The sequence below is a fragment of the Aptenodytes patagonicus genome, chromosome 1 (assembly GCF_965638725.1).
Source record: "Aptenodytes patagonicus chromosome 1, bAptPat1.pri.cur, whole genome shotgun sequence".
Classification (NCBI taxonomy): Eukaryota; Metazoa; Chordata; class Aves; order Sphenisciformes; family Spheniscidae; genus Aptenodytes; species Aptenodytes patagonicus.
In genome coordinates, this window is record NC_134949.1 from 38,839,644 (window position 1) to 38,862,298 (window position 22,655).

Below are 22,655 nucleotides of genomic sequence, written 5' to 3' on the forward strand. Positions count from 1 at the left end.
ATTTGTACAAAAATACTTTACAGCTTAATACTTATTTGTTACAAATAAAAATACATATTTAAGTGACTCATGACCTTTTTTTTTTTTTTTTAAGCATGATTCAGCATTGAATGTCATTCTGACCTTTTCTGGCAGTGCTGAAATAGAAATCAGAGCTACTCGTGTGTGCAGGGCAGGTGAGCTTGTTCATGTATTGGAAACAGCAACAGGGATACAGTTAAACAGTTTAAACTGACCAGAAACAACTCTGTAAGGTGATTGCTTAGATATGGAGACTCTACAAATGTACAAATCCAGTATCTTTATATTCACCAATAACAAGAATTACCAATAACAACTTGAATACCGGAATAAACCAAAGCAGCTGCTGGTGAGCATATAAAGCAACTGGCAGTATTTTATTGCTTGGGGGGAGAGGGGAGAATTTGTGTGATGTGTTCGTAAAACATATTTACAATTTTAAATTCTAAAAACGTGTTGCAGGGGGTAATGTTTCTCATAAAGGCGGCTGAAAACAAAGCGTATCAAATGGGACTTTTGTCCCTTCAAGAAATTGTTTGACTTAAAAAGCTCACGTGTGCCAGTACAAGTTTACAGGTTTATGGATCATTAAAGAGCTTTTGTATCAATCTTCCACTGACATAGTTTAAAAAAAGCCATTTTCTTTTAAAACCTTCCTAACTTGTCTGAACTCATTACGGTTTTACTCGTCAGCAATCCTCTTTCAGAGGTTTCATCCCACTAAAAAAGTCTCTGCTTAAAAATCCCCACAGGTTGCAAGACATACCGTTGAGTATTTCATTGCATAGGGAGTAACACACGTTCTAACAAAATTTACCGAAGTGGGGGAGTAACGTTCACTGCATGCTGCAGCTTCCTACAAGAGTTCTGTTAAAACATCTAAACCGTGCTTCGGCTGAAGAGTGCACCCTTCTTGCCAGCAGCATAAAGGTCCCCAAAATCACAGATCTAGCCATTTAACAAGAAAACCCGGTGCAGCATACCACTCTTCCTTGTCCGTCAGACAGCACCTTTCTGATAAAATGTTCTTAAAACCCATGTAACCTGGACACCACCGTTAGCAGAGGTTAACGCCGTGCTTTTCCCTCAAACACCAGCTGCTGCTGAAGGGAGAGGAACATGTAAATGATGTTTAAAACACCTCCCCAGTTTCTTATTTGGGGGGAAAAAAAGGCCCTTAGGATTTTTCATACTGTTGCTAACGCTAGATGGGTTAGAGTGGAATGACCTGACTTAATGAAGAATTAAACTTGTTCAAAGTAACCATGAATTAATATAAGCCTTGAGACAGACAGACTGACCTCCTGTGCTTTGTAGTGCTATGTAGCATCTGAGCCTCAATCTCAGAAAAAACTTAAAGGGATTTAGCACCATAATTGTCTTTCGTTACCAAATGTCCCACTAAAATGACTTTCTGCTATAATGTATTTGTAGGATCCCGTGTCTCTGTATTAACACTAGCGTGTCCGCTCTGTTGAAGGAAGGCATTGGTCTGATCACTCCACTCCCCACTTGCTGAAGGCGGTTGTTCTGAGCTTCCTTTCTGAGATGCCAGTGGGTTTCTGCTAATAACCAGCTCCAGCTTATTGCCAGATTCTGCGATGAGGGGCACAACTAGACAGCAGTCAAAGTCTCTGGTGCGAACGTGGTTTACCTGAATGATTAGAAGATTGATTTTTGTTACCATTTTAGGAAAACGAAACGAGATCACAAGAGAAACAGAGTTATCCTTGAGACGATGGAACCTGATTTACATATTCCAGGTAGAGAATCGCTCAGTACATGGCTATTTAACCACGGCGTCTGGTCTGAAGACACTAGTTAAGTTTTCTACTCACCCTTTAACAGAGCGTAGCTAAAGTGAGCATATTTGCACTGGTGATAGCTGTTGGCAGCTGTCACAATGCCCATTCCATAAATGACATTTAACAGCACATAGTTACTCTGTCTTTCATGGTGTTCATTAATTTAAATGCAATAGATCACATCTCAGATTTCAATTCAGTTCAGGTCTTCTCTGGTTTTAATTAATATATAAAGTATTTTATTGGGCTAGTTGACAACAAAAGTTAGTTTTTCCATCACGATCCAACGTGGCACTGTGGGAAGTGTGGCGCTCAGTGAGAATTACATTATTACAACTATGTCAATCAACAACTTGGATTAAGCACAGAAACAATCCTCAAGTCTACATCAAGAACAGCAAAAATTACAAATCTGTCTGGAAAGGTCTTAGGAAATTGCAGCTTTCCAGTGAGCATTTGTATGTCTCCTTTGGAGTTCTGAAATACCTAACATTCTGAAAGAGTTTGTTTCTTTAAATATGATTTTACAGAACAATCTAGCCTTAGTGCCACTGCATAAAAGCCCAAGTCACCACGAAGTGCTGCCTTTTCTTACTGAGGGTCTCGGTGATTTACATGGCCTGTGGTGCAGAGCAATTACAGTCATTTGTCCTTCTTCCCGTCCCCCTACACGTATCCTTTCCCAGCAGAAATAGAACAGTACTGCTCAAACTTAAAATATAATAAGCAATGTAGATAATAAGTTGTCCCAAACAAGTGATGTACACACTTTACGCAGTGCTGCAGTCGGGTCTGTGTACACAGATACCCAAACACCCTGCAGTGTGGTCACGAATCTTTTTACAAAGTGATCTGCATGTCATGTCCCTTCGTGCTAAACCTGTGTGGTGCCAGAAACATTACCTGTAGAAGTCTGTCGTATGGTTTTAAACCTCCCAGATCGCCAGGGCCAGCTGGTCGAATATTTTTAACATACACTCCTTTTTCCAATAAACCGTCTGAGACACTGAACCCAAAGTCTTCTCCATCAGAGTCCTTGTACAAAGTTACCTGTGGAGGTGATTTGACATGATGAGAAGGAAACAAACGAACAAAAAAGTTTGTCCACATTTCTACAAGCACTAGGCAGGCTTTCTTCCTAGCGTGTTTGGGGTTTTGGTTGGGTTTTTTTTCCCCCCCACATTAGAGAGCTCACTTACTTACCTACTATTGGGTACTTACAATATGATATGAGAGTCGTCCCCATTTTGACAGTATATTACTATTCTCAGAAGCCTCCTCATTCTTCAGTAATAAGCAGCCCTTTTCACTTCTGCTTGTCAGCTGGAAATTTGTGGGTTTTATCCCACCTTTGGTGGTGTCATTTTTTTGAGTCTTAGTTTTTTTTCTACCCTGTTCTCTAGTTGTCAGGATCTGAGTACAAGCATCCAATTGGTCATCCAATTAAGTTTAGTTTTGATTCAGGGATGAAGACCTGGCCTCAACCAAACAATCATCGGTGTTGTGTCTTCCAGAACTTCCATAGGGCATAAACGCCACCAGCACCGTAAGCCCTAGCCAGCTTGGTTTTGGCCAGGCAACGGTCCACCCTGTAAGGTCTAATCTCAAAAAAGTGCTCAGTATGAGAGTTATAATGCAATCATCTTTTACGAGAATATGAATAAGACTCCAGAAGGAGCTTTCGGGCAGTGTTCTTGCAGTCACATAGCCAAGAGATGGTCATTCAAAAGGAGGAAATAGAAGTTAGTAAAACTGTTAGGAGAAGGTTTTTCAGGTGTTCAGGGAACAAGTCCTCGCAGGTAGTTTTGTGAATTCAGTTATTTGATAGAAAAGGATTCAGACTTTTTTGTAGGTATGTGGTATTGTTTAGGTTTTTTTAATTTCTGAAGGTTTGGGTTTTTTTCCTTGCTTCTCTCTCACATCAGGAGTGCAGACCTGTGCAAGTAAATTGTGTGAGTCAATGGTGTGACATCTGACTGACACACTGATGCTGGCACAAAATCTGGGTGCAGATACAGTCACACAGTCAAAATTGGGCTTTTACTGCTATAGATTTTTTCACTTTGGGTTCAAAATACTGATTCAAAACGTACCTTGGCTGATAAAACCACAACATTAAGAGTGCTCTGTAATTTTATGATGGCTGGGTATCAGTAACGCTCCATGTGCCGCATCCTCGTGCGTGCCAGCCACTGAATTCCTTTCTGGTGTTTCTGAATCACGGACTCATTCAAGCTGTAGGGGACTTTGGGAAGTCTCTAGTTCAATCTCCTGCTCAAGGCAGGGCCAAGACCGAATTCAGATCGGGCTGCTGAGGACTCGGTCAGTATTTCATAGAAGAACGCCAAGGCACAGCAGTGCTGGGGCACAGCGCTGGCTGGTGCTGCCTTCAGAAAGCTGCTGAGATCCTCCTGCCTTAACTGCCATTGTGAAAAGGTAAGCAAGAACAGACTAGGTTGTCTCAAAACAGGAGTGAAGGATTTGGTCAGATCAACAAAGAGCACAGATGGTTGGGTGTGGGTTTTTTTTCCCACTCTCTGCAGTTTTCTTGAATTTACTTGGCTTTAGTAGTGTATCAACAGCGCTTTAACCAGAATGAAAACAGACTCGCTGGCAGGTTTGGGAGATATCCTGGGCAACAGTTGAGAGAAGATAGATACAACGCCAGCTGCTGCAGCATTAGCACCGTTTCATCTGCAGACGTGGAGGATGCATCGCTGGGCTGCTGTGAAAATATCTGTCTCACGCTGTGGTAAGCCCACATACCCACACACAGTATTCATCCCTTACTTTACACCAGTTCCTCCTCTTCCCTTGTTTTTCTCTCTCTGTACAGCACAGCACAGCAGAAAGCCATACCTGAAGTCCTATTAACTAAGCTGAAGGCTTTCTCCCTTCCAGTGACTTTTTTGGGTATGAGCTGTCATTTTAAACTTCCCAGTGCCTGCTGTGTTTAAGGTCTTTGCCTTCTTTTCTCCCATCTTCCCCCAAAGTAACTTCTTGCTGAACCTGTCATACTTCCTCCATCTCAGTGTGAATTTTAGGAGTCAATGGGCATTTCAGCTGCTGAAAAACCTATCTGCAAATTCAAAATAATTCATCATAGAATGATTTTAATTTGTATCGACAGCTGCTGTACCAGCAGGACTCCAGGAAACTTGTAATAATTTGTTATCAACAGAGGCTTTTGTTTGTGGTATCATAGCATGTCTAACATGGCTTTGATCTGAAGTATGTTTGAAGCTGCTCTGAAAGTGCTGTAAGACTATCATTCTGTAAGACTAAAAAATAAATAAAGGAGGGAGATATGTTTTATTGCCAGATTTGTGTGCATTTCCTGGCAAGAATGAAAAATAATTAGCACTGGACCAAGACACAAATTCTCCTCAAATGAGATGATAACTTTCTTCCATGCTGTCACAAACGATAGGAGTTCTTCATGTTAACTGCTTCTTAAAGAAGCCTTGAAAAGTAAATGTAAAAATATGATACAGTGCCTAAGAGGAGAAGACTTACTTAAAATACTATGCACTGTTCTAGCACAGATGGCACAATTTTTAAAAGGAACTTTCCCTTTCCACTTTTTCTTTTCCCCTTCCTCTTCCTTCAGGCACTGGAGTTAAGTGGAGCTGGATCCAACCTCAGATGAACTACAAAAACATATGAAACGGGGGACTCTCTGGAGTCAGCTAGACTGTATTCTTGCCCTAAGGCATGATCAACTGCATCTAACCCATTTCTGAGAGACATTTATCTGTCCTGCTTTTAAAAATCTCCAGTGACGGGAGACTCCACAGTCTATTAAAGTAATCCCTTCCAGTGCTTCAGATGTTTTCCTTAGGTCTAAACTAAATCGCCCTTGCTGAGAGTTAAGCCTGCTGCTATCCACGGAGAACAAGATCACTTTATTCTCTCCTTCTCTGCAGCGATGTGAAACAAGGATTGTGTTTTCTCTGGACTCTGTTCAGCAGGTTAACATCCTTCTTTAATTTTCAAACCCCAAACTGGACACTCTATTACAGTCAAGACCTTATCAAAGCCAAGCTAGAGTGGAGAATAATTCTGTACGTACTACAGATGGTGGTCCCATTTGTATGGTCTAGGACAGTGTTGCTTTCTTCCTATTTTTAGTGAGTGGTCTATTAGCAAACAAAATACATGCAAATTCTGTTCTACAGATCTAAGGAAGTGCCATTCCACATTAGCTCACCTTATCTTGTGTCTTGTCTATAATAATGCCTGGGGAATCCACACGCTACTTCATGCCCAGCTTGTGAGTCAAAAAATGGAGCATTGTAAATGACAAGGGACATGAAAGTGGAGTTTTGCTGTGGAGGTGAGAAACTGCATTTGCAGGACAGTGGGAAGTACTGCAATAGTGGGGCACGGAGGGAAGCAGAACTTGAGAATGATCATCCAAAGTCTTTTATTGCCCCCCTAGTTGTTCGGGTTGGACTTTTCCTGATTTATACGGACTGAGCACTCTGGATCACTACCCTGCAGTCAGAACTTTTATGTATAGAAATATTTTCTCATTTCTCCGGTTCCTCAGATCTACAGATCATAAAAGATTTTAAAAACCTGTTTTCCTTATGGCTATCTTCTCTCGACTTTTGGTTTATTTAACAGGAGCTTGGAAATTAAAGAAACTCAGACTCACTCACTTGAGGGATGAGGTTGCGATTTGACTTTGTTGCATGTTTGACAGCTGTCACATTTTTTAGGTGCAAGTCACCTGCAGAGAAATTTCTTTTGTATCATAGGTTGTAATTTCAGGGCTACTTCTTTTTAGGGCAGCATATATTCTTAAAAGGGAATCTCAGAGTAAAAACCCTGCTATCTGAAATACCCAGATTTTTATTTAATAACGGGTATGGGCAAAGCCTTACCACATAGGTTTCTCATCTTCACTTGCCAGTAGCGCAGCCCTGTCTGAAGGGTATGTGGTTGCAGGCAATTCATGCAACACCTAAATCACGCTGTTTTATCTGTACTTCTGATCACAACTGTTGGAAGGTTTGATCTCAATAGCAAAATCTCCATTATGGGCAATTTGTTAGACTTTTAAATTTACATCAGGAGCCTAAGGGAAAAAGAAAGCTGAAATGGAAATTTAATTCATATTTCATAAGCAATTAAATAGTTACAAATTCTAGACAGAGGCTTACAAGTTTTGAGTCTGTTTCCATGCCTCTCCTCCCTCTCAAATCTATGGGAAAATGCTTAATTTAAATTCATACATCTTGCACAGATCAGCTATTGAGGTATTTTAACCGACTGTAATTTTAGGTTAATGACTACTTGCAATAATAATATTGAAAAATTATCTGATGTCTAGTGCATATTTTTGCTCTCAGAGGAATGCGTGCTCTGTGGAACTTTTAAAAAATGGTCCGCTATGATTTTTAGAAAAATATTAATCTATGTGCTTACCTAGGTAGATAAAATCAATTAAAGGCATTAATTAAATCTGGGTACTGATATAGCAATATGCTATCCAGTTAAATTAAATGTTACTTATTAAACCATCTAGAACAAATGTTTGAAGAGATTTGTACGACACTTATCTCAATCGTAGCTTCCTCAGGACAAAGACAGTTCAAGTACACATTTGGTGAATGTAATGCAGTGAAGTAAGAAAGAGCAGTGAAGAATTCAGGTTAACTTGCTGCGAAGTTTGCAGCATTCAGCAAAACAACCCTCAGGGCCGTGTTACCTTTCTGACAGGTGTATATCTGAGAAGGACAAGCTAGTCATGTCATCTGCTCACCACGCTGTTCTGTTAGACTTACTTGTTTGTGTTTGTAGCCTGAGCAGTTTTTATCTAGTCTTATTCTCTCTTACCCTATACAGTCGGACTGGCTATTGATGCATTTCATTTTTATGTGTGGCTTTTTCTTTGGTAGAATCATATATTCTTGCTCTCTCGCAATCAGATTATGAAAAACCAGTGGAACATCGACCTTAGCTGGCGCATTTTCTGCAATCAAACTTAAGGTATGAGCTCTGATCTATAGGGCACATAGGCCCTGACTCAACAGGCATGCAGACTCATTGCACTGAGGCAGTAAATAGGCACCTGACCTGTCCTGCTGGAGAAACTGGGAAAGCTCAGCAGCATGCAGCCAAGTACATGCTTGAACATCTTGCTGAGGTGAGTCTTAGGCAAGCTATGTCTTAGCTTGTATTTCAAAGACTGTTCATACCATCACAGTTTTCCAAAACTGTTCTTACTCCACTGGTTGTCCCATCAGTGGCCCAGCTGATTAGGACATTTGCCTGCAGAGGGCAGAGCACATTTGCCAGTAAGAAAGACCTGTTATGAAAAATACTTAAATCAAGGCATTTCTCTGACAGTGAAGTGAAGTCACTCCTGTGATATTTGCAGCTCTTCTGGAAAACTCTAATTGGACAAGCTGTCCATGAGAATAGCAACCGAACCGGTTATTAGTGTTAAACTAGAGGTCTAATACAAAAATGAAGGAGGAGAGAGAAAGTAATGGGCATGAATACAAAAGCAGCCCATGATGCTTGGGTTAACCTGCATGGGTGACCATAGGGGTACAAGCCCACTTTGGTGAATCAGACCGTAAGATCCAGTCACTCGTTTCTATTTTTCTTCAACGACTGTAAGGATTTGGAAAATCCTTGGTGCAGGTTCAACTTTTAGATTTTTAGAAAGGAAATGACTCTTTTCTGGATGACAGAAGAGGCAGTATAAGCAAACTCAGCATCACTTCAGCAGACAGTGGAAAAGTGGGTATATTGTCTGAACAAAAACTGGAAATCACTAAAACAGAAGGTCACAGCAATCTTAAAAAATAGACAACTGAAGAGAGGGAAAGCTCAAGGACAGGGTATTTTTTACTGCCCAGGACTCTAAGAGCTAGCAGCTATCACAGAATACTGACTCAGTAATAGAAATCTGACTCCTCCTTTCCAGGAAAGGATTTATTTTATCAATCATGAAAGGCTGGTTTTATAATCCATAGGAGAAAACTGTGCCTTTGCTGAATGTGAGCGTACCACGAAATGCCTATTGGCGTAGTTTTGTTTTATATCTCACATTTACTCGCCACTCAGGAAAACTGAGCACAGTAACTAACTCCATTAATCACTTCACATCAAGCTGGAAATATGAATAGCTTAGAACTATCACAACACATCCTATTGATTGTTTACATTGGCAATGGATTCATTTTCCGTACATAAATCCAGTCTCTACTACCTTCCACAAACACTCATTTAGCCCATACTGAGTGAGTCCTTACCTCACTGAACTAAACTGAATGAACTACAAACTAAACTCAGTCAAACCCGCAGGGACTAGAAACCAAAACAACTCTCTTGAGAATGACAACATGTGACGTCTTAACGAAATTTCTCCATGCTTCTGCCTCCTCTCTGGGAAGATCTCAGACCGTTAAGAGGATGATGGGTGCAGGAGATGGGTGGCTCATTCCCATCAAGTAGAACAGCATTCTAACGTCCCCCAAAGTTTTGGAAACTGGTTGCTGTTACTGCCTCACTGGACATGAGACTTAAGCTGGTAGGGTGTTTGCTCTGCATGTCTAAAGAGACTTTATCCAGTATTTCCTTGGGGTGCAGAGCCACCTTCATATCACCAGGTGATTTCAACAGTCTTGAGCAGTGAAAAGTTGCATAGACTGAAGATTAGTTATCCTTTTTACAGCAAAGGAATTATAAAGAGAAGAGAAGCAATAGCTAATTTGAAATAACATTCTACATTATCTACATTGAGTCTCATGTATTTGATTCAAAATGAGTGTTAATTTGAAAAAGGACCAACGGGAACCCCAAACCCTCCCGGGTAATTTCCTAAAGAAATGTATTTTCTAGAAATTAAACTTTGCTTTCTTAATGAACACATTTTGCAGAGATGAGTTACTGGTATTGTCAGTTCAAATTACCAGTGGATCCTCCTTGCAAAAGAGCAGTCCCTTTTGAGGATTTATTGTAAAATGAAATAGTAGACAAGGATGCATATTTGTTTGTTTCCCCCATAAGGATGTATCATTAATGTGTTTGTTAAGAACTAATATGCATGGCCCCCAAATTACATCTGTGGAGTCAAAATAAAAAGTGCTTACTGTATTGCCATATAATTAGATTCCCTATGCTGAATATATTATTTCAAAGCTGTCAGAAGAAAATTACAGACCTTGTGTAACTCCACAGGAGTTGGTGACATGATTTCTTTCATTTCTTGCTTAATTTTTCTCAGAACCATGGACTTTCTTCCCACATCTGATGGCAACGTGTTGCTACGAGTAGTTTGACTGTAGTGTGGCCTTACAGTACTTCTTTCCTGGAAGCTGGCTTGTCTTCCCAGCTGGCTACGAGGTTGTGGGATTTCATGATTCAAACTCATTGTACTTCCTGACATAATTGTGGCCTAGAGCATTAATGAACAGGTTAATTTTTAACACAGAATGTGGGTTAAGTAAGTGGTTAAATCATAGCAGTAGGAAAAACGTATCTATTCTTTGTTAAAACACAATCACTCAGGGCACAGCAAAAGGCAAGAGGATAGATGTTCAATCTGCTTGCAAGTCACTATAAAATAAAGGACCACAACAAAACACGATGATGATAACAAAACCCTATGGGCAAAAGTTTTCAGATGGCATTTCAAACTAAAATACTGAGCACTAGGACGGCTATGCTTGTAAGCTAGTCCCCTGGCAGACTGAAGAGTGTGTAGTATAATCACTTATTTTAAAAATATTTTACGTGTAAATAAAATGATATTTAAGTTGCGGCATAATTGCATTTGTTGGAATCGGAACTATAGGAAGGCATTTACAATTCAGACACTGTGTGCAAGGTAAAAAAATGTGAGTCAGCAGAATATGTAGGCAGCTCTAGAGTGAGCACTGGCAGAGAGCGTGCCCGGATACCATCCCAGGCCGGGGAAAGCTCAGTGCAGGTAAGCTCACTGCCTGGAAAGAAATTTTGCATAACACGCATATTGCAAGAGTAACTGCCTTAGCTTAGCACCAGTACTTCAGAGATACAAGCCCCTGTCTCACTGCTGTTTTTAATCTCAGTAAAAGCTAGCCCGTTATGTTAGATGCAAGAATGCACGGAGGGTGAAATCTTGAAAGAAGACGACAGAAGTCATCTCATCCACTGGGTGGAACAGACTGACATGAAAAGCACCAGTGCACTGCAATGAGCCTCCTCCCTTGTGAAAGACTTTCTGCTCTGGGGAACAGGAGGCAAATGCACTTTGGCGGAGGCACCGTACAGAGGTGCCACTGCTGGGACAGGGTACGCTGAATTTCCTATTTATTCTCCCTGGAGCCGGTGGACAAGCAAAAAGGGAAATTAAAAGGCCATAACCTGAACTCTCACTGGGACAGGATGCAGGCAGCCTGCTTGAAAATGAGAAGTAAAAATGAAGGGGGAAAAAATAAGGGGAAAACTGGCAAATAAACGTTTGCTTCCAGCTCTGGTGAGCACGTCTGTCACCCTTCTTTCTCCCAGCTCCGGCACTACTTTCACTACGAGATAATACATTGTAGCCTTAACAGTCTCTCTTGCGCTCCGTAATGACTGATACTAGTCCCTGACGGAGCAAAAGCATCCAGAGGACTTGGCAAACAACACTTTTCTTTGCTCTTTGACTGAAGACCTTGAAATGAAAAACGGTAAGGAGTCCTTGGACTACGCAATGGCACTGCATAAAATAGAGGCATCGCCATTCTCAGCATCCTGTCATACTGAATGAGTCTTGCTTTCTTTTCAGAGCTGTGGGTTGTGCAACAAAGCGATGCTCTAAATGATACAGCATCTACAGTTCTGAATTTCACTTTTGTGAAAGGCTGAGGAAAATTCAACGTGTTGAAGTAACTGAATTCTGGTCAGCGTGAATGATCTATTTCCATTTCGGAATTATCTACTTCCATATCCTTTTATTGTGCTCTGAATATTGAAAATTACAAGAGAAGCCTGTGGTACTGAACCATATCTAACTATGGAATTAAACCAGTATAACATTTTCTCCTACATTTCTCTGGTTTGCAATAACAAATACATGAGAATCACATTTTGCTACCCATACATGCAATACAAAAGCCATAAATTTGAGGAAGTAAATGAATCTGAACTGAAAAACTTTCACCCAGTTATGCCATTCACATTCCTCCTGGCTGCTAAAGGACTTTATATAACATAAAAATGAAAATGAGATTCTGCCGGTTTTGCAGCTCCAGGAATTTAAAAGAACATAAAAGAAAATATTTTAGGACCTTTCATTCCGCAGCTTTAAGTGGCAGTATAATCTTAATTGTTCTGATTAGACAACTTAGAGAAAAGGTGATTAGAAAAATAAAGACTCAAAGTTACTCTGTCTCTGTTCCCTTCCCCCTCTACCCTCTTCACAATCTAACACGAAGCACGGTTAGATTTGCACTTAACTTCAGGATGAAATATGAAAATTTGTTACGTAGGCAAGAAATTGCTGTATAACGAGTATTTCTCACGCTGGCAGCTTTTTTTGCAGAGTGGTAAGATTATAGGTAAACATTTTGAAAAGCTGATTTTCTTTTATGTTCATCTTAATCAGATTAAGTTTCAATTTGAAAGACAACCTACAACATGCTAAGAAAAGCTGCATAAAGCGTCTGTCAGAGAATGGGATGCACTGCTGCAGGAAGGTTATGCCCACTTAAGTTCTGCGCCATTTGCTGCCTGTGCAGACAGCATCAGGGGTTATGCACAGCAGAAGCTGCAAGTCAAAAGCTCTGGGGTGAACATGTTTATAGAATTTTGGTTGCATTGTACAAAAGAAAACAGCTCTGGTTAGGGGTGGGGGAGGCAGCTGCACAAGCAAAAATATAAAGGTAAAGGGTAGGTACCAAGAGAGTCATGTTTCTCAAACACAGACGCCTGTCAGCCTTGTCCTGTGGAGAGGGGTTAAAGCTTTTAAATGAATTGGTGTGATTAGTGCAACTTAAAAGAAAAAAAGGAGAAAATAAAATGAATGTAAACCAAACCAAAACCATTATATTTCTCTATAATCGGAAACAAAGGTTAAGATTGTTCTACCTCTAGTTCCCTCAGAATTCCTGACTGGCCACAGGTCTCTAAATCCTCCAGAGCCTGAGACCAGAAATTTTCCTCCTGGTCAGCCTCGATGGTATCATGGGTACCTGTGAAGCTAGATTTACAACGAGAGGTTAAAAAAATGTGGACTTTTTTTTCCCTCGAAAAATATATTTTACACATGTGCCTTGCCACAGATTGCAACTTGAATGACAGGACGTTACGGTAGGTAGGCAGGAGACTGGGGAAGAGTCGCTGGATGAGCATGCAGAGCACATGACAGACAAGTCTTCTCATAACCTGGCAGTCGCTAGCAGCTGGCAGGATCTGAGCAGCAAGTTATTCAGTAAGGAGATAAATGGATTCCAAGAACAATTCAATACACATTTTACTGGATTGAAACTGGGACCTCCCTATGAAAATTAATGAATCAACCAGTAGCTGTGTGCAGAGCTGCTCCATGCAATGAATATTTGCAATAAAACCTTTCAACCTCACAGACTTCTCCCAGGGAATATGAAAAGAGCCCTCATTTTTGCAAACAGCATTTTGCAAAAGAGGGATGGTGGTGTTTTTTACCTGATTCCAGCAGTCTAAGCTGCATTTATCATTATCAGTGTAAGCCCACCTGACTGCCATCATATAAACTGCTCCGCTCATTTCATACAGAAACACAGAGAAACTTGCAGGGATGCAACTGTCTTGCATGGAGACTTCGGTCTCTGTGTTTCATAAACGCACCGAAGCCTTATTACTATCACTCTTGAGCAAAATGTTGGTGGCAGCGATGCTTCGGGAAGTTGCCCTGCAAGAGAGGTCTGATAAAAAACGCCAACTCTGGACTGCAGCAACACAGCCCAAAGCAACACCGTTACAGTGTATGTGTGTGTGGGGAGGAAGCAGGAGTTTTTTGCTGTCTTAGCAAGGGGAATCGGCTCAAAGAAGGTTCACACAAGCTGCTGCACGGGAGGGGGCTGCTTATGTGAAAGGCACAAGGGGAAGGATGAGGAAGGAAAGAATGAGAATTCACCCTTTTGGTGGCAGCAAGCTGTTACTTTGGAGCAGCTGCCCATGGACTGCAGCTAGTGGTGCTTAACAGCACGTAAACAGAGCAAACACTATTATGGAAGCATCTGAGGCCTTGCTTGACAAACAATGTATCACTGAGAATAGCGTGAATGTAACACTGTTAACAGAATAGCTTTTAAATAGGATAATTGCCCAGCACAACAGACGACAGCTTGAATGCTTCACACGCATGATACTCTGCCTCAGAGATGCTTTCTTACAGTTATGATCAGTCAAGCAGACAATGGTCAGCCATTTCAATCTCTTATTGCAATGATTCTCCATCTAGCATCAGTGTCTCTTCTAAGATATTGCAATAGATACAGCAATGGTGAGAATACCTACTCAGATCACAGGTGCAATTCCTCCCAGGCAAGATAAGAAAGTATTTAAAACATGATTTTAGAAAGATCCTTGACTTCTGAAATTAGCTCTTTCAATAAACCTAAGTAGTTGTTTTAATAGCCAATGCTGAACACAGACTAATTTATCCATTACAATACCTTTCTTTATATTGCATACTAATATAATATAAAATGGAACTTGAGTTAATGAACAGGATTATTTGAGGCAATTGTCTGTGACAGCAAAGACTGGATTTCCTAGAACTGGAGGTCCATTTCTTCTCCGACTTCTGTGAAATCTGAAATCATGATGCCTATATGGCTGGACCTCTTTTTAGCTGAAGCAATTCCTTTTTCTGCCCTCACCTCCTCTTTTGCCTTTTCTCTGAGTCTTGTCTCCTGGTGTGTGAAATGCTCAGCTTTTGCATCTCCATTACAGCTATGTGAATAAACTGATTTGTAGCTGAGCTACTGCACCAGAAAAAAAGAGGTACCAAAATAATTTCTCATCTAGATGGCTTTTTTTTTTTTCTGAAACCTGAGAGATTGATTTTATGTCATGTGAAATACTGTTTGACCTCTAATGAATATATCTGGTTTTCTGATGCTTATTCAAAGAGCCATTGGAAATTTAGATGCATAGAAATACTGAAGGAGAGGTAGTGGGACAGATACGAAGACACAGGTGCCTATGATTTGGTTCTTATTGCCATATGAGAGAGAATTTTTTTTTTTTGTTAAATTCAGGAGGTGACAGGATGTTGTAGGATCTGGCAGACTCATTCCTGTAAGTATTGTTTTAATGTGCAAAAAATTCTCCCTGGAGCAGGAACTGTAACAGACTTGTCCTACCTGCCAGTGATAGGTAGACACCAGGCTACAGAGCGCTTTAAGCTCTCTGGTTTCATTTGCTTGCCAACTGAAATTTCACTGTCACTCAACGGCATATTAATGATGTGTTTTCTGCTTTTACCCTGTTTTTCTCCTTTTTCTCATTTCAACTTTCTTCCCGCCCCACCCCCCTCAGCCCAGCTGGATCTCACTCCTGTGCACTCTTTGTTCTCCTACCTGGAAGTATTCCACTCTTCCAGCTGTCCCCCACCTTTCCTTTGCCCACCAGAGGCACCTTTCCACATCTTGCCCTCTTTCTTCATGCTTCTGATGCTCTCTCCCCCTGATCTTTCTACAGAAGTTTGCTTTAAATGGTTTTCTTGATTTTCTCCCAATGTCTCAGTCTCCTTCTGTTGCCACATATTCTTGGAAGCTGTGCTACACAAAATAAAGGTAAGAAAAAATTACTTTTTAGTGTTAGAGAAGAAGATAAGATGCTTAGCTAGAGGCAGAGATGAGGTGGTTTTCTGGGCATCCCTGTAACAAGCTAGAAGAACAGACATGCCCTTCTCCAATACTCCAGCACTTGGTACAGGAACACCATCAAGTGTGGCATAATTCATTTTACAGATACAGGATTAAAATAATCATTATTTTAATTTGTGCCATATATCCCAGGTGTAAGTCACATTGACAAGTAGAACAAGACCCCTTATTGTGCATTCTTTCTGTTGAATAGCGCTTTAAAATAGTAGCAGAATACATGCTTTTCATTTAGAAGATTCTGTATTTTACAATCCAGCTTCCTGGTTCACTGCTCATCAACTTTTTCAGCCTATTACTTATGTAACTGCAGAACAGCAGGTGTTCTGGAATCTATGGCTGCATCTCATCTGAGAGACAAAAGATGGGCTTTAACTGTGGATAAAGACGCTGCTATTAAATTAAAGATATTAACTTACCAAGAATGGGAGGTATGAATAAAACTATGGTCATTTCCTTTATTAAATATTGCCCACTACTAGCCTATGAAAACTTCTAGTATGCTTCTGGCCAGTAGGGACCAAAGGAGCTGCCCAGATCTTAGCTATCATCTTGCCAGACTTGTCTCCAGACAAAATGTCACTGGGCAACCTGCTGTATCAGAGGATTTGTCATTCAGATTCTGAAAAGCAGCACTGGCATCTAAGCCTTGCCTTGATTTGTATTTCGAAGGTAACAGACTGGACCTTATGGATTTACTTATCCAGTATGTTTATACAGGAACCAGAAAGGTTCTCTTTAGTACTAAACTTGAATTTCTCACAGACTGGGATTTCAGGCTCATTGTGCTGCTACACCAAGAAACTGTATTTCTAACGAAGGACATGCATGTCTGCAAGTCCTGAGGATGGGTACAAAGAGCACAGAAATCTTTCTAACTGTGGTGTCTATCTTCCCTTGTCTGAGGAAGAACTATTCTTTGGCAGGAATTACCCAAGTCTCTGCAGTGGTTCCACTGCCGGATCATCCTTAGAATAGAGAATAAGAGACTTTTGGGTGTTTCACTATCTCCAAGCATTGTCAACTATGCATTTTTCCCTCAGGAGGTTCTTTTGCCTGCAGAGAAATGCATTGAAAAAGAAATTTACTTCTCAGAAGAAGAGGAATGAATGCATGGCAAACTACCATAGCTTTGGACAAGACATTTCTACCTGGATCACTTTGTTCTCCTACTGAATCACTGCAGATGTCTCAAGCATTTATGGAAGAAGACTGTAATTTCTGCTTCTTTGCACAAACCAAAATGAAGAATTTTCATGGAAGACAAAAGATTATTAGCCACTTTACTTGTAGGTTTATTTTTGTGGAGTGGAAAACAGAGCAGGTTTTTTCTGAAACTTACCCAGGGGAATGCCCTAATTTTTTTGTTTGTTTATTCTTAAGAGATAAATGCTGTGTTTTTTTGTCTGAAGTAACTCAAAATAAATACATGTCTTGGTTTTGGCATCATAATCTTCCATAAATGTCACTGATCTACTCCAATAAGTTTCATGAATTACAAATACTGTATCTCGTATTTAAAGGAAGAGCTGTTCCAGCTGCATTAGAAAAAACATAATTTCATTCCAGACAGTAAGTGTTCATTTTTGAGGCACTGCTGCAGCTGCAAATCAGAAAACAGAAACTCGTATGGGAACTTACCTGCTTGCTGTAGGTCGGTCCCATTCATCATCACTCAGCCCAGTATCATGAAACGGGTGGTTTCGCGGTTTGCTTGGAGGGGACAAACTAGTCTGTTTAGGACTCCTCCATTCATAGGCATTGAAGTTGTATCCTGAAGCCTGATAGCTGTGTCCTAAAAAGATGAATTACATATTTACGGCACTGTATATGTTGTAATGACAGAACAGCATATCTCTGAAGCTGGGTTCTCTAGAACTTGGATGTGGACTCATGATTGCTTCCTTTTTTTTGCAGTAGTAGTAGATTATTTATGACCTAAATTACGCCTGCAATTAGGTGTGCTCTAGAGCTTCTCCTGTGAAAGTCCACTGAAAGCAAAATCTTAAATATATCTAACACTGTTCTACTGTTTATGTCTCAGCTGCTTCTCATGTTTAGTTCTAGATGTCTTCACAATTTATCAATTTCCAATTTGACATCATACATTGAATATTAGTGAATAAATCACGTGCATTATGGATGTGTTAAGTATGTGTTAACGTGGTCATGCCCAAATTTAAACCTAAGCTATTAAGAAAACTGCGCTTCAGACCTACTGAAAAAAGAGTTCGCAAGGATGCATTAAAAAACCCCATCAACTTGACTTTTCCAATTACTAGCAAGAAAGTTTTTTCTTCCTCCTGGTAACTTTCTCAAATTTGGAAGCAGTGCAGCCAAAAATTAGTGACATATTAGTGTCAATTATGCACAATACTACCAATCTGTAGAATGGCTACCTAGATGCAAAAGTTGGCATCGTGCAGAGGCTCTTGAGTGACCATTAACTGGAGTAATGCCAGAACAGGAAGGAGGACGTCTGTCTCGGCACCGCTGAGGCAAGGACCCATTAATACAAGCGCAGGACTGTGCTGTCACAGCCCTGCGCTGCCCTGCATAAAGGCCAACATGGGAATCTCTGTACCGTGCCCCTTTGTGGAAGGGAGACTTGCACTTAGTTTATTTCTGGGTGCTTTTATCGTACAAGCAATGTTGGTATTAGTTCAATAGTATTTCTTTAACTGAATTAAGTGTAATTTGAATTCCAAGTAGGAACCAGACAGTCTGGCTTCCAAGTGATGTATCAAGAAGAACACATGGATCGACTTGTCACAAGCTGATGCTGATCTGGTAAGCAAAATCCATTACAGTAGAGCTGCTATATATATTTCATCTTGACATATTCCTTTTCTAGCTCTATAGTTGGCATTTTCTGATGTGCATATTGGATTAGGAAGTCTTATTTTGGGGATGACTAACAAATATCACTGCTGTCACCTCTCTGAAGAGGGCGATTTGCTTCCATAAATCAGTCTAGACCTGTCTCCCTCAAATCCCATGTAACTACAGAGTTGTGTGCATTCTCCAGCTAATTGGCAGACGTTAACATACTCCCAGATTCTAGGAAGGGTTTTGGTTGTGAAAATGTGACTGCTGTGTGGGGAAGGCTCCAGATTATTAAGGCAGACACATTAGACAAAGGTACAAAATGGGGTATTAATTCAAGGAGAGAAAAGACTGCTCACCAGCATTAAATTAGTAACTAATAGGATAAAACATTATCTGGTGCTCCAGAAACATTCCCCAAACTCCTCAATTTGCTTAGCCTGTGCTTATGCCAAGAAAGGTTTGGAGAGATGCCAAACTCAACTTGACAGGTCAAGACAGAATGAACTTTAATAGAAATGTGGGTCACATTAGTACCACAGCAAGGGATAAGGCGCAAATCTGATTACACTCAGGCTGTTTAGCAGAAGTGCCATGTATCCAGCCAAGTCTGGGCTGATATTTTCAGGGGAGTTAGAAAAAAAACCTGCTTTGAGATACTGGTTTCGTTTTGGCATGGCATTCGAGTGATCAGGACTTAGGAAAGCAGACTGGGCCTCAATCCTTTCCACAGTCCAACAATTTGCTCCAAATATCATCAATTCACCCCGGAAATGAGAACTATCATTTTGGCACTTTTTCAGCAATACTTCTCCTTAGACCTTAAAAATATCAGAAGAAAATCTAGCATGATTTATTTTGATAAACTGACCAAAACAGTTAAAAACAGAAAAGGGGACAAATTCATCCCAACTCTAACTCCAGTGAAATACAAATTAGGCAGGGAGGGTTTAGCCCAGTACATTGAGTACTAAATAAAATGTTATATGGAACCGTAAATTAGAAGTAAAATGTAGAAAACAGGAGTTATAATTAAATGTATTGAGACGGTCTTATTTAAAGTAAGTTGATGCCAAATATATGCAATAAGGCTACGAAATACTTAAAAATTAAAGAACAGAAAAAAATGGCCACTAGTAGTGACATCAGCTACTTCTTGATCTCAAGCAGCTCAGCCGGTTTCAAAGGAAACATTCTGCTTTCCAAAAGAAACCACCAGTGTTATCGCTGAGCAGGCACATTAGAGAATAGCAATGAAAGTAATCAGCACAGAACTTCAGTCTGTATGGGAAATCTGCTGGGCCGACCTCGGTTTCAGTTCTCTGTGTGGGGGTACAAAACAGCTGTCCATGAGCTACTACCAGAAAGCAACAGAAAGCAACAGAGAAATAAAATTGAAAGAATGTGTGCAACCAGAGCGAGCGAGAAAAAATTATTTGAGGTAAGGATCTACCTGTCCAAATACCTGCCAGGTAGTGGGAATACCTGCTTTACTATGGAAATAAACATTTTAAAGAGAGTTAAATAAAACACTGAAGCTGCATGGAAGTTATTTTTTCTGTCATCTAGAATATTACAAGGTGTCTGTATCCCTCACTGCCTAAATAAATGTCTTACAAACTAAAATGAAATTATTTGAAAATCCTATGTAAAACAATAGTCAAACAGGAGTAGAAAATTTAGTGTTAAAGAAAATCATGTCTTTAAATAGAATGATTGTTTTTGGGGGCTGAAAGTTAGATGTTAATGCTGCAGGAATGAGGAAGAAGCCAAAGATTTACAAATCACAAGCAACACCTAATGTTCCCCCTTCAGCAGTTTATAATAAATCTGTTGTCAGTTAAAAATTACTGCATATGAGCATCAAATTCATGAACATCTTCAGTGTGTTCTGTGCCTTGCATTGATCTGTATTTGAAGGATAAACTCATTTAGCTGTGGATGAGCTATGGACTGGGCTATTCAGACGTCAGTAAAGCTAACAAAAGCCTGTTAATGTGTTGATAAATGCTTCAGAACACATCACATTGTCATGAAAGAATGAATCTGAGGCCAGCCAAGTGTAAGAAATCATGCTGCCTGGCAAGGTGTGTGGTCATAATGAGACACCGGCACATTACGAAGTACAAGGTTTAAGTTGGTTTAAAATTGGTACAGATAAAGTTCTCCTTAAGGCAAAGGAAGGTCAGCCATGAAGGTGATAATTTCTACTTTAAATGTCAATTGCATTCTTGGTAGTACCTTGATTTCCAAAGCTGGTATCAATACCAGAGCCATCCCATGACTCTACGGCGCTGTCAACACTTGGGACTGTAGTGGAATAGATGTCTGAGAGTTTGCCAGATTTCTGTGCAGCAGAGGTTTCATCTTCAGCATCGCTCAGTTCACTTACGTGACCCACAGGGACAGAAAATTTCTTGGGACTGGTAGCTGAACAGGATTATAAAAAAAGAAAAGGGGGTGGTGGTCATTGCTTTACTGCAGTTCTAAGAATATGCTTTTTACTACTGACACGACGTTTTTCCAGGGATAGCCTAAATGCTTGTTAATCTGTAACAACACACGCATTAAAGACCACTGATGCTACCCTCGGCCATACTCACCATCTGTCTGCTTCTTGATTTTCAAGGTGACAGTTTCTCCTGCCATCTGTAATAAATGAATGGCTTCACTCAAAGGTTTTCCTTTCAGACTGCTACTATTTATTGCTAGGATTCTGTCTCCTATGTGAATTGCCCCAGTCCTACAATCAGAGAGAAGTAAAACACTGAGGAGCATATAAAGCAACAAAGGCAATTTCTTCACATATTTGGAGCATGAAAGTCTCATCTCCCTTTCCTTCATTTTGCTTTTATAGCCGTGTTACAGAGTAATTCTTTTGTTAGAAACACTTAAAGCAAGTCACCTTTGCTGTAGTGACAATAGCAGAGTTGAGGCATGGAGATGGGGATTTCTGTGTTACTGCAGTAGGTGGGTTAATCACCTATGGATGATATTCATTGCAGCCCACCTGTTTAAAAGCAATCTCAGACAGCTCAGTAAATTCTGAAATGAGTCAAGTTTCTAGAAGTCTCACAGCGTAACAGATAATGGCAGTGTGAGCAAGTAACCAGCTATTTCACCAGTGTGGCTTTCAGGATGGATCATATCAAGAGAAGAAAATAAATTCTTTTTGTGTAAACGCACTGTTTGTTCTGGCTGCACACAATATGGTGTTTTGTGTGCTGTCAGTTCTCTCTGAAACCACCACCAAAGGTACCAGTTGCAATGACTCTACCTGTCCTAGAAATAACAGGCGATAGAAAACCTTAGCATTTCCATTACTCTCTATACATCACTTACCACGAGGAGCATTTCTCCTCCCCAGATAATGCTCGCTACAGTGTATGTAAGTGCAGATACAGATGCAGTGTGTGTATATGATAAGCAGCATATTTTCAGATAAATTTAAGACACATGAAGTGCTTTCCTTACCTATTCTACTTTACAAGGCTATTGCTTTTAAAAGGCTGCTAAAATGTTCCTGTGACTGTGCAGTTTGATTGACTAGTCTTTCCTAGGTGATTTATAATAAGGACTACAATCCTCTGCTCTGTCTTGTATAGTATGTGCAAGAACATCCTGTTAAGATATTCCTCATGCTCCTGAGCTTGGCAATGATCAAAAAATGACAGCAAAAGGATTATAAACTCAGATTCGGAGAATTATAAAAAAATAAATTCCTAAACCACAAAAATTAGCATGTTCAGGTAAACAAAATAAATCTTCACCTTGACAAAAGAAACACTTAAAAATAATTTGCTTTCCAATTTACCTTTCAGCTAATCCTCCTTTTGTAAGGCTGGAAATGATTATGGGATCAAAGGGCTCTTCAGTACCAGAGATTGTAATTCCAAGAGGCCCACCATAGCGCTTGAGCTCAACAGTATAAATAATTGCTCCAGAGCTCTCCTGTTCATCTGCAATAAATGCCAAGGGGATGCAATTGGTTTCTTATGAAAGAGGGAATGAAAAAAATAGCACATTCAGTCTAGTAACTGGTAATCAAATAACATTTTCAAAGGATTACATTTCAGATACACTTCTTAATCATATTCTACTGGATTATTTAAAAAAAAAAATTCTCTTGTGCAATTTCTTTTTTATT

The 22,655-nt window shown here is 40.1% G+C and overlaps 1 protein-coding gene across 6 annotated transcripts in view; it reads right to left on the reverse strand.

The window, feature by feature from the left end:
• Positions 1-57: 57 nt before the first annotated feature.
• Positions 58-22,655, reverse strand: part of GRIP1 (glutamate receptor interacting protein 1) — a 341,605-nt gene continuing 319,007 nt past the window's right edge. For 3 of the 6 annotated variants that reach the window (XM_076332384.1, XM_076332382.1, XM_076332375.1), the window contains exons 16-25: positions 22,323-22,467; positions 21,112-21,251; positions 20,750-20,938; positions 17,324-17,477; positions 15,377-15,577; positions 12,900-13,011; positions 12,710-12,754; positions 10,009-10,242; positions 2,730-2,876; positions 58-1,675 (exon numbers count right to left, since the gene is read on the reverse strand). In XM_076332384.1, the coding sequence (XP_076188499.1) occupies positions 1,439-1,675; positions 2,730-2,876; positions 10,009-10,242; positions 12,710-12,754; positions 12,900-13,011; positions 15,377-15,577; positions 17,324-17,477; positions 20,750-20,938; positions 21,112-21,251; positions 22,323-22,467 (1,604 nt within the window). In that variant the 3' untranslated portion in view covers positions 58-1,438. The remainder of the gene's footprint in view (positions 1,676-2,729; positions 2,877-10,008; positions 10,243-12,709; positions 12,755-12,899; positions 13,012-15,376; positions 15,578-17,323; positions 17,478-20,749; positions 20,939-21,111; positions 21,252-22,322; positions 22,468-22,655) is intronic. The other 3 variants (XM_076332386.1, XM_076332383.1, XM_076332385.1) reach the window with 2 other exon arrangements.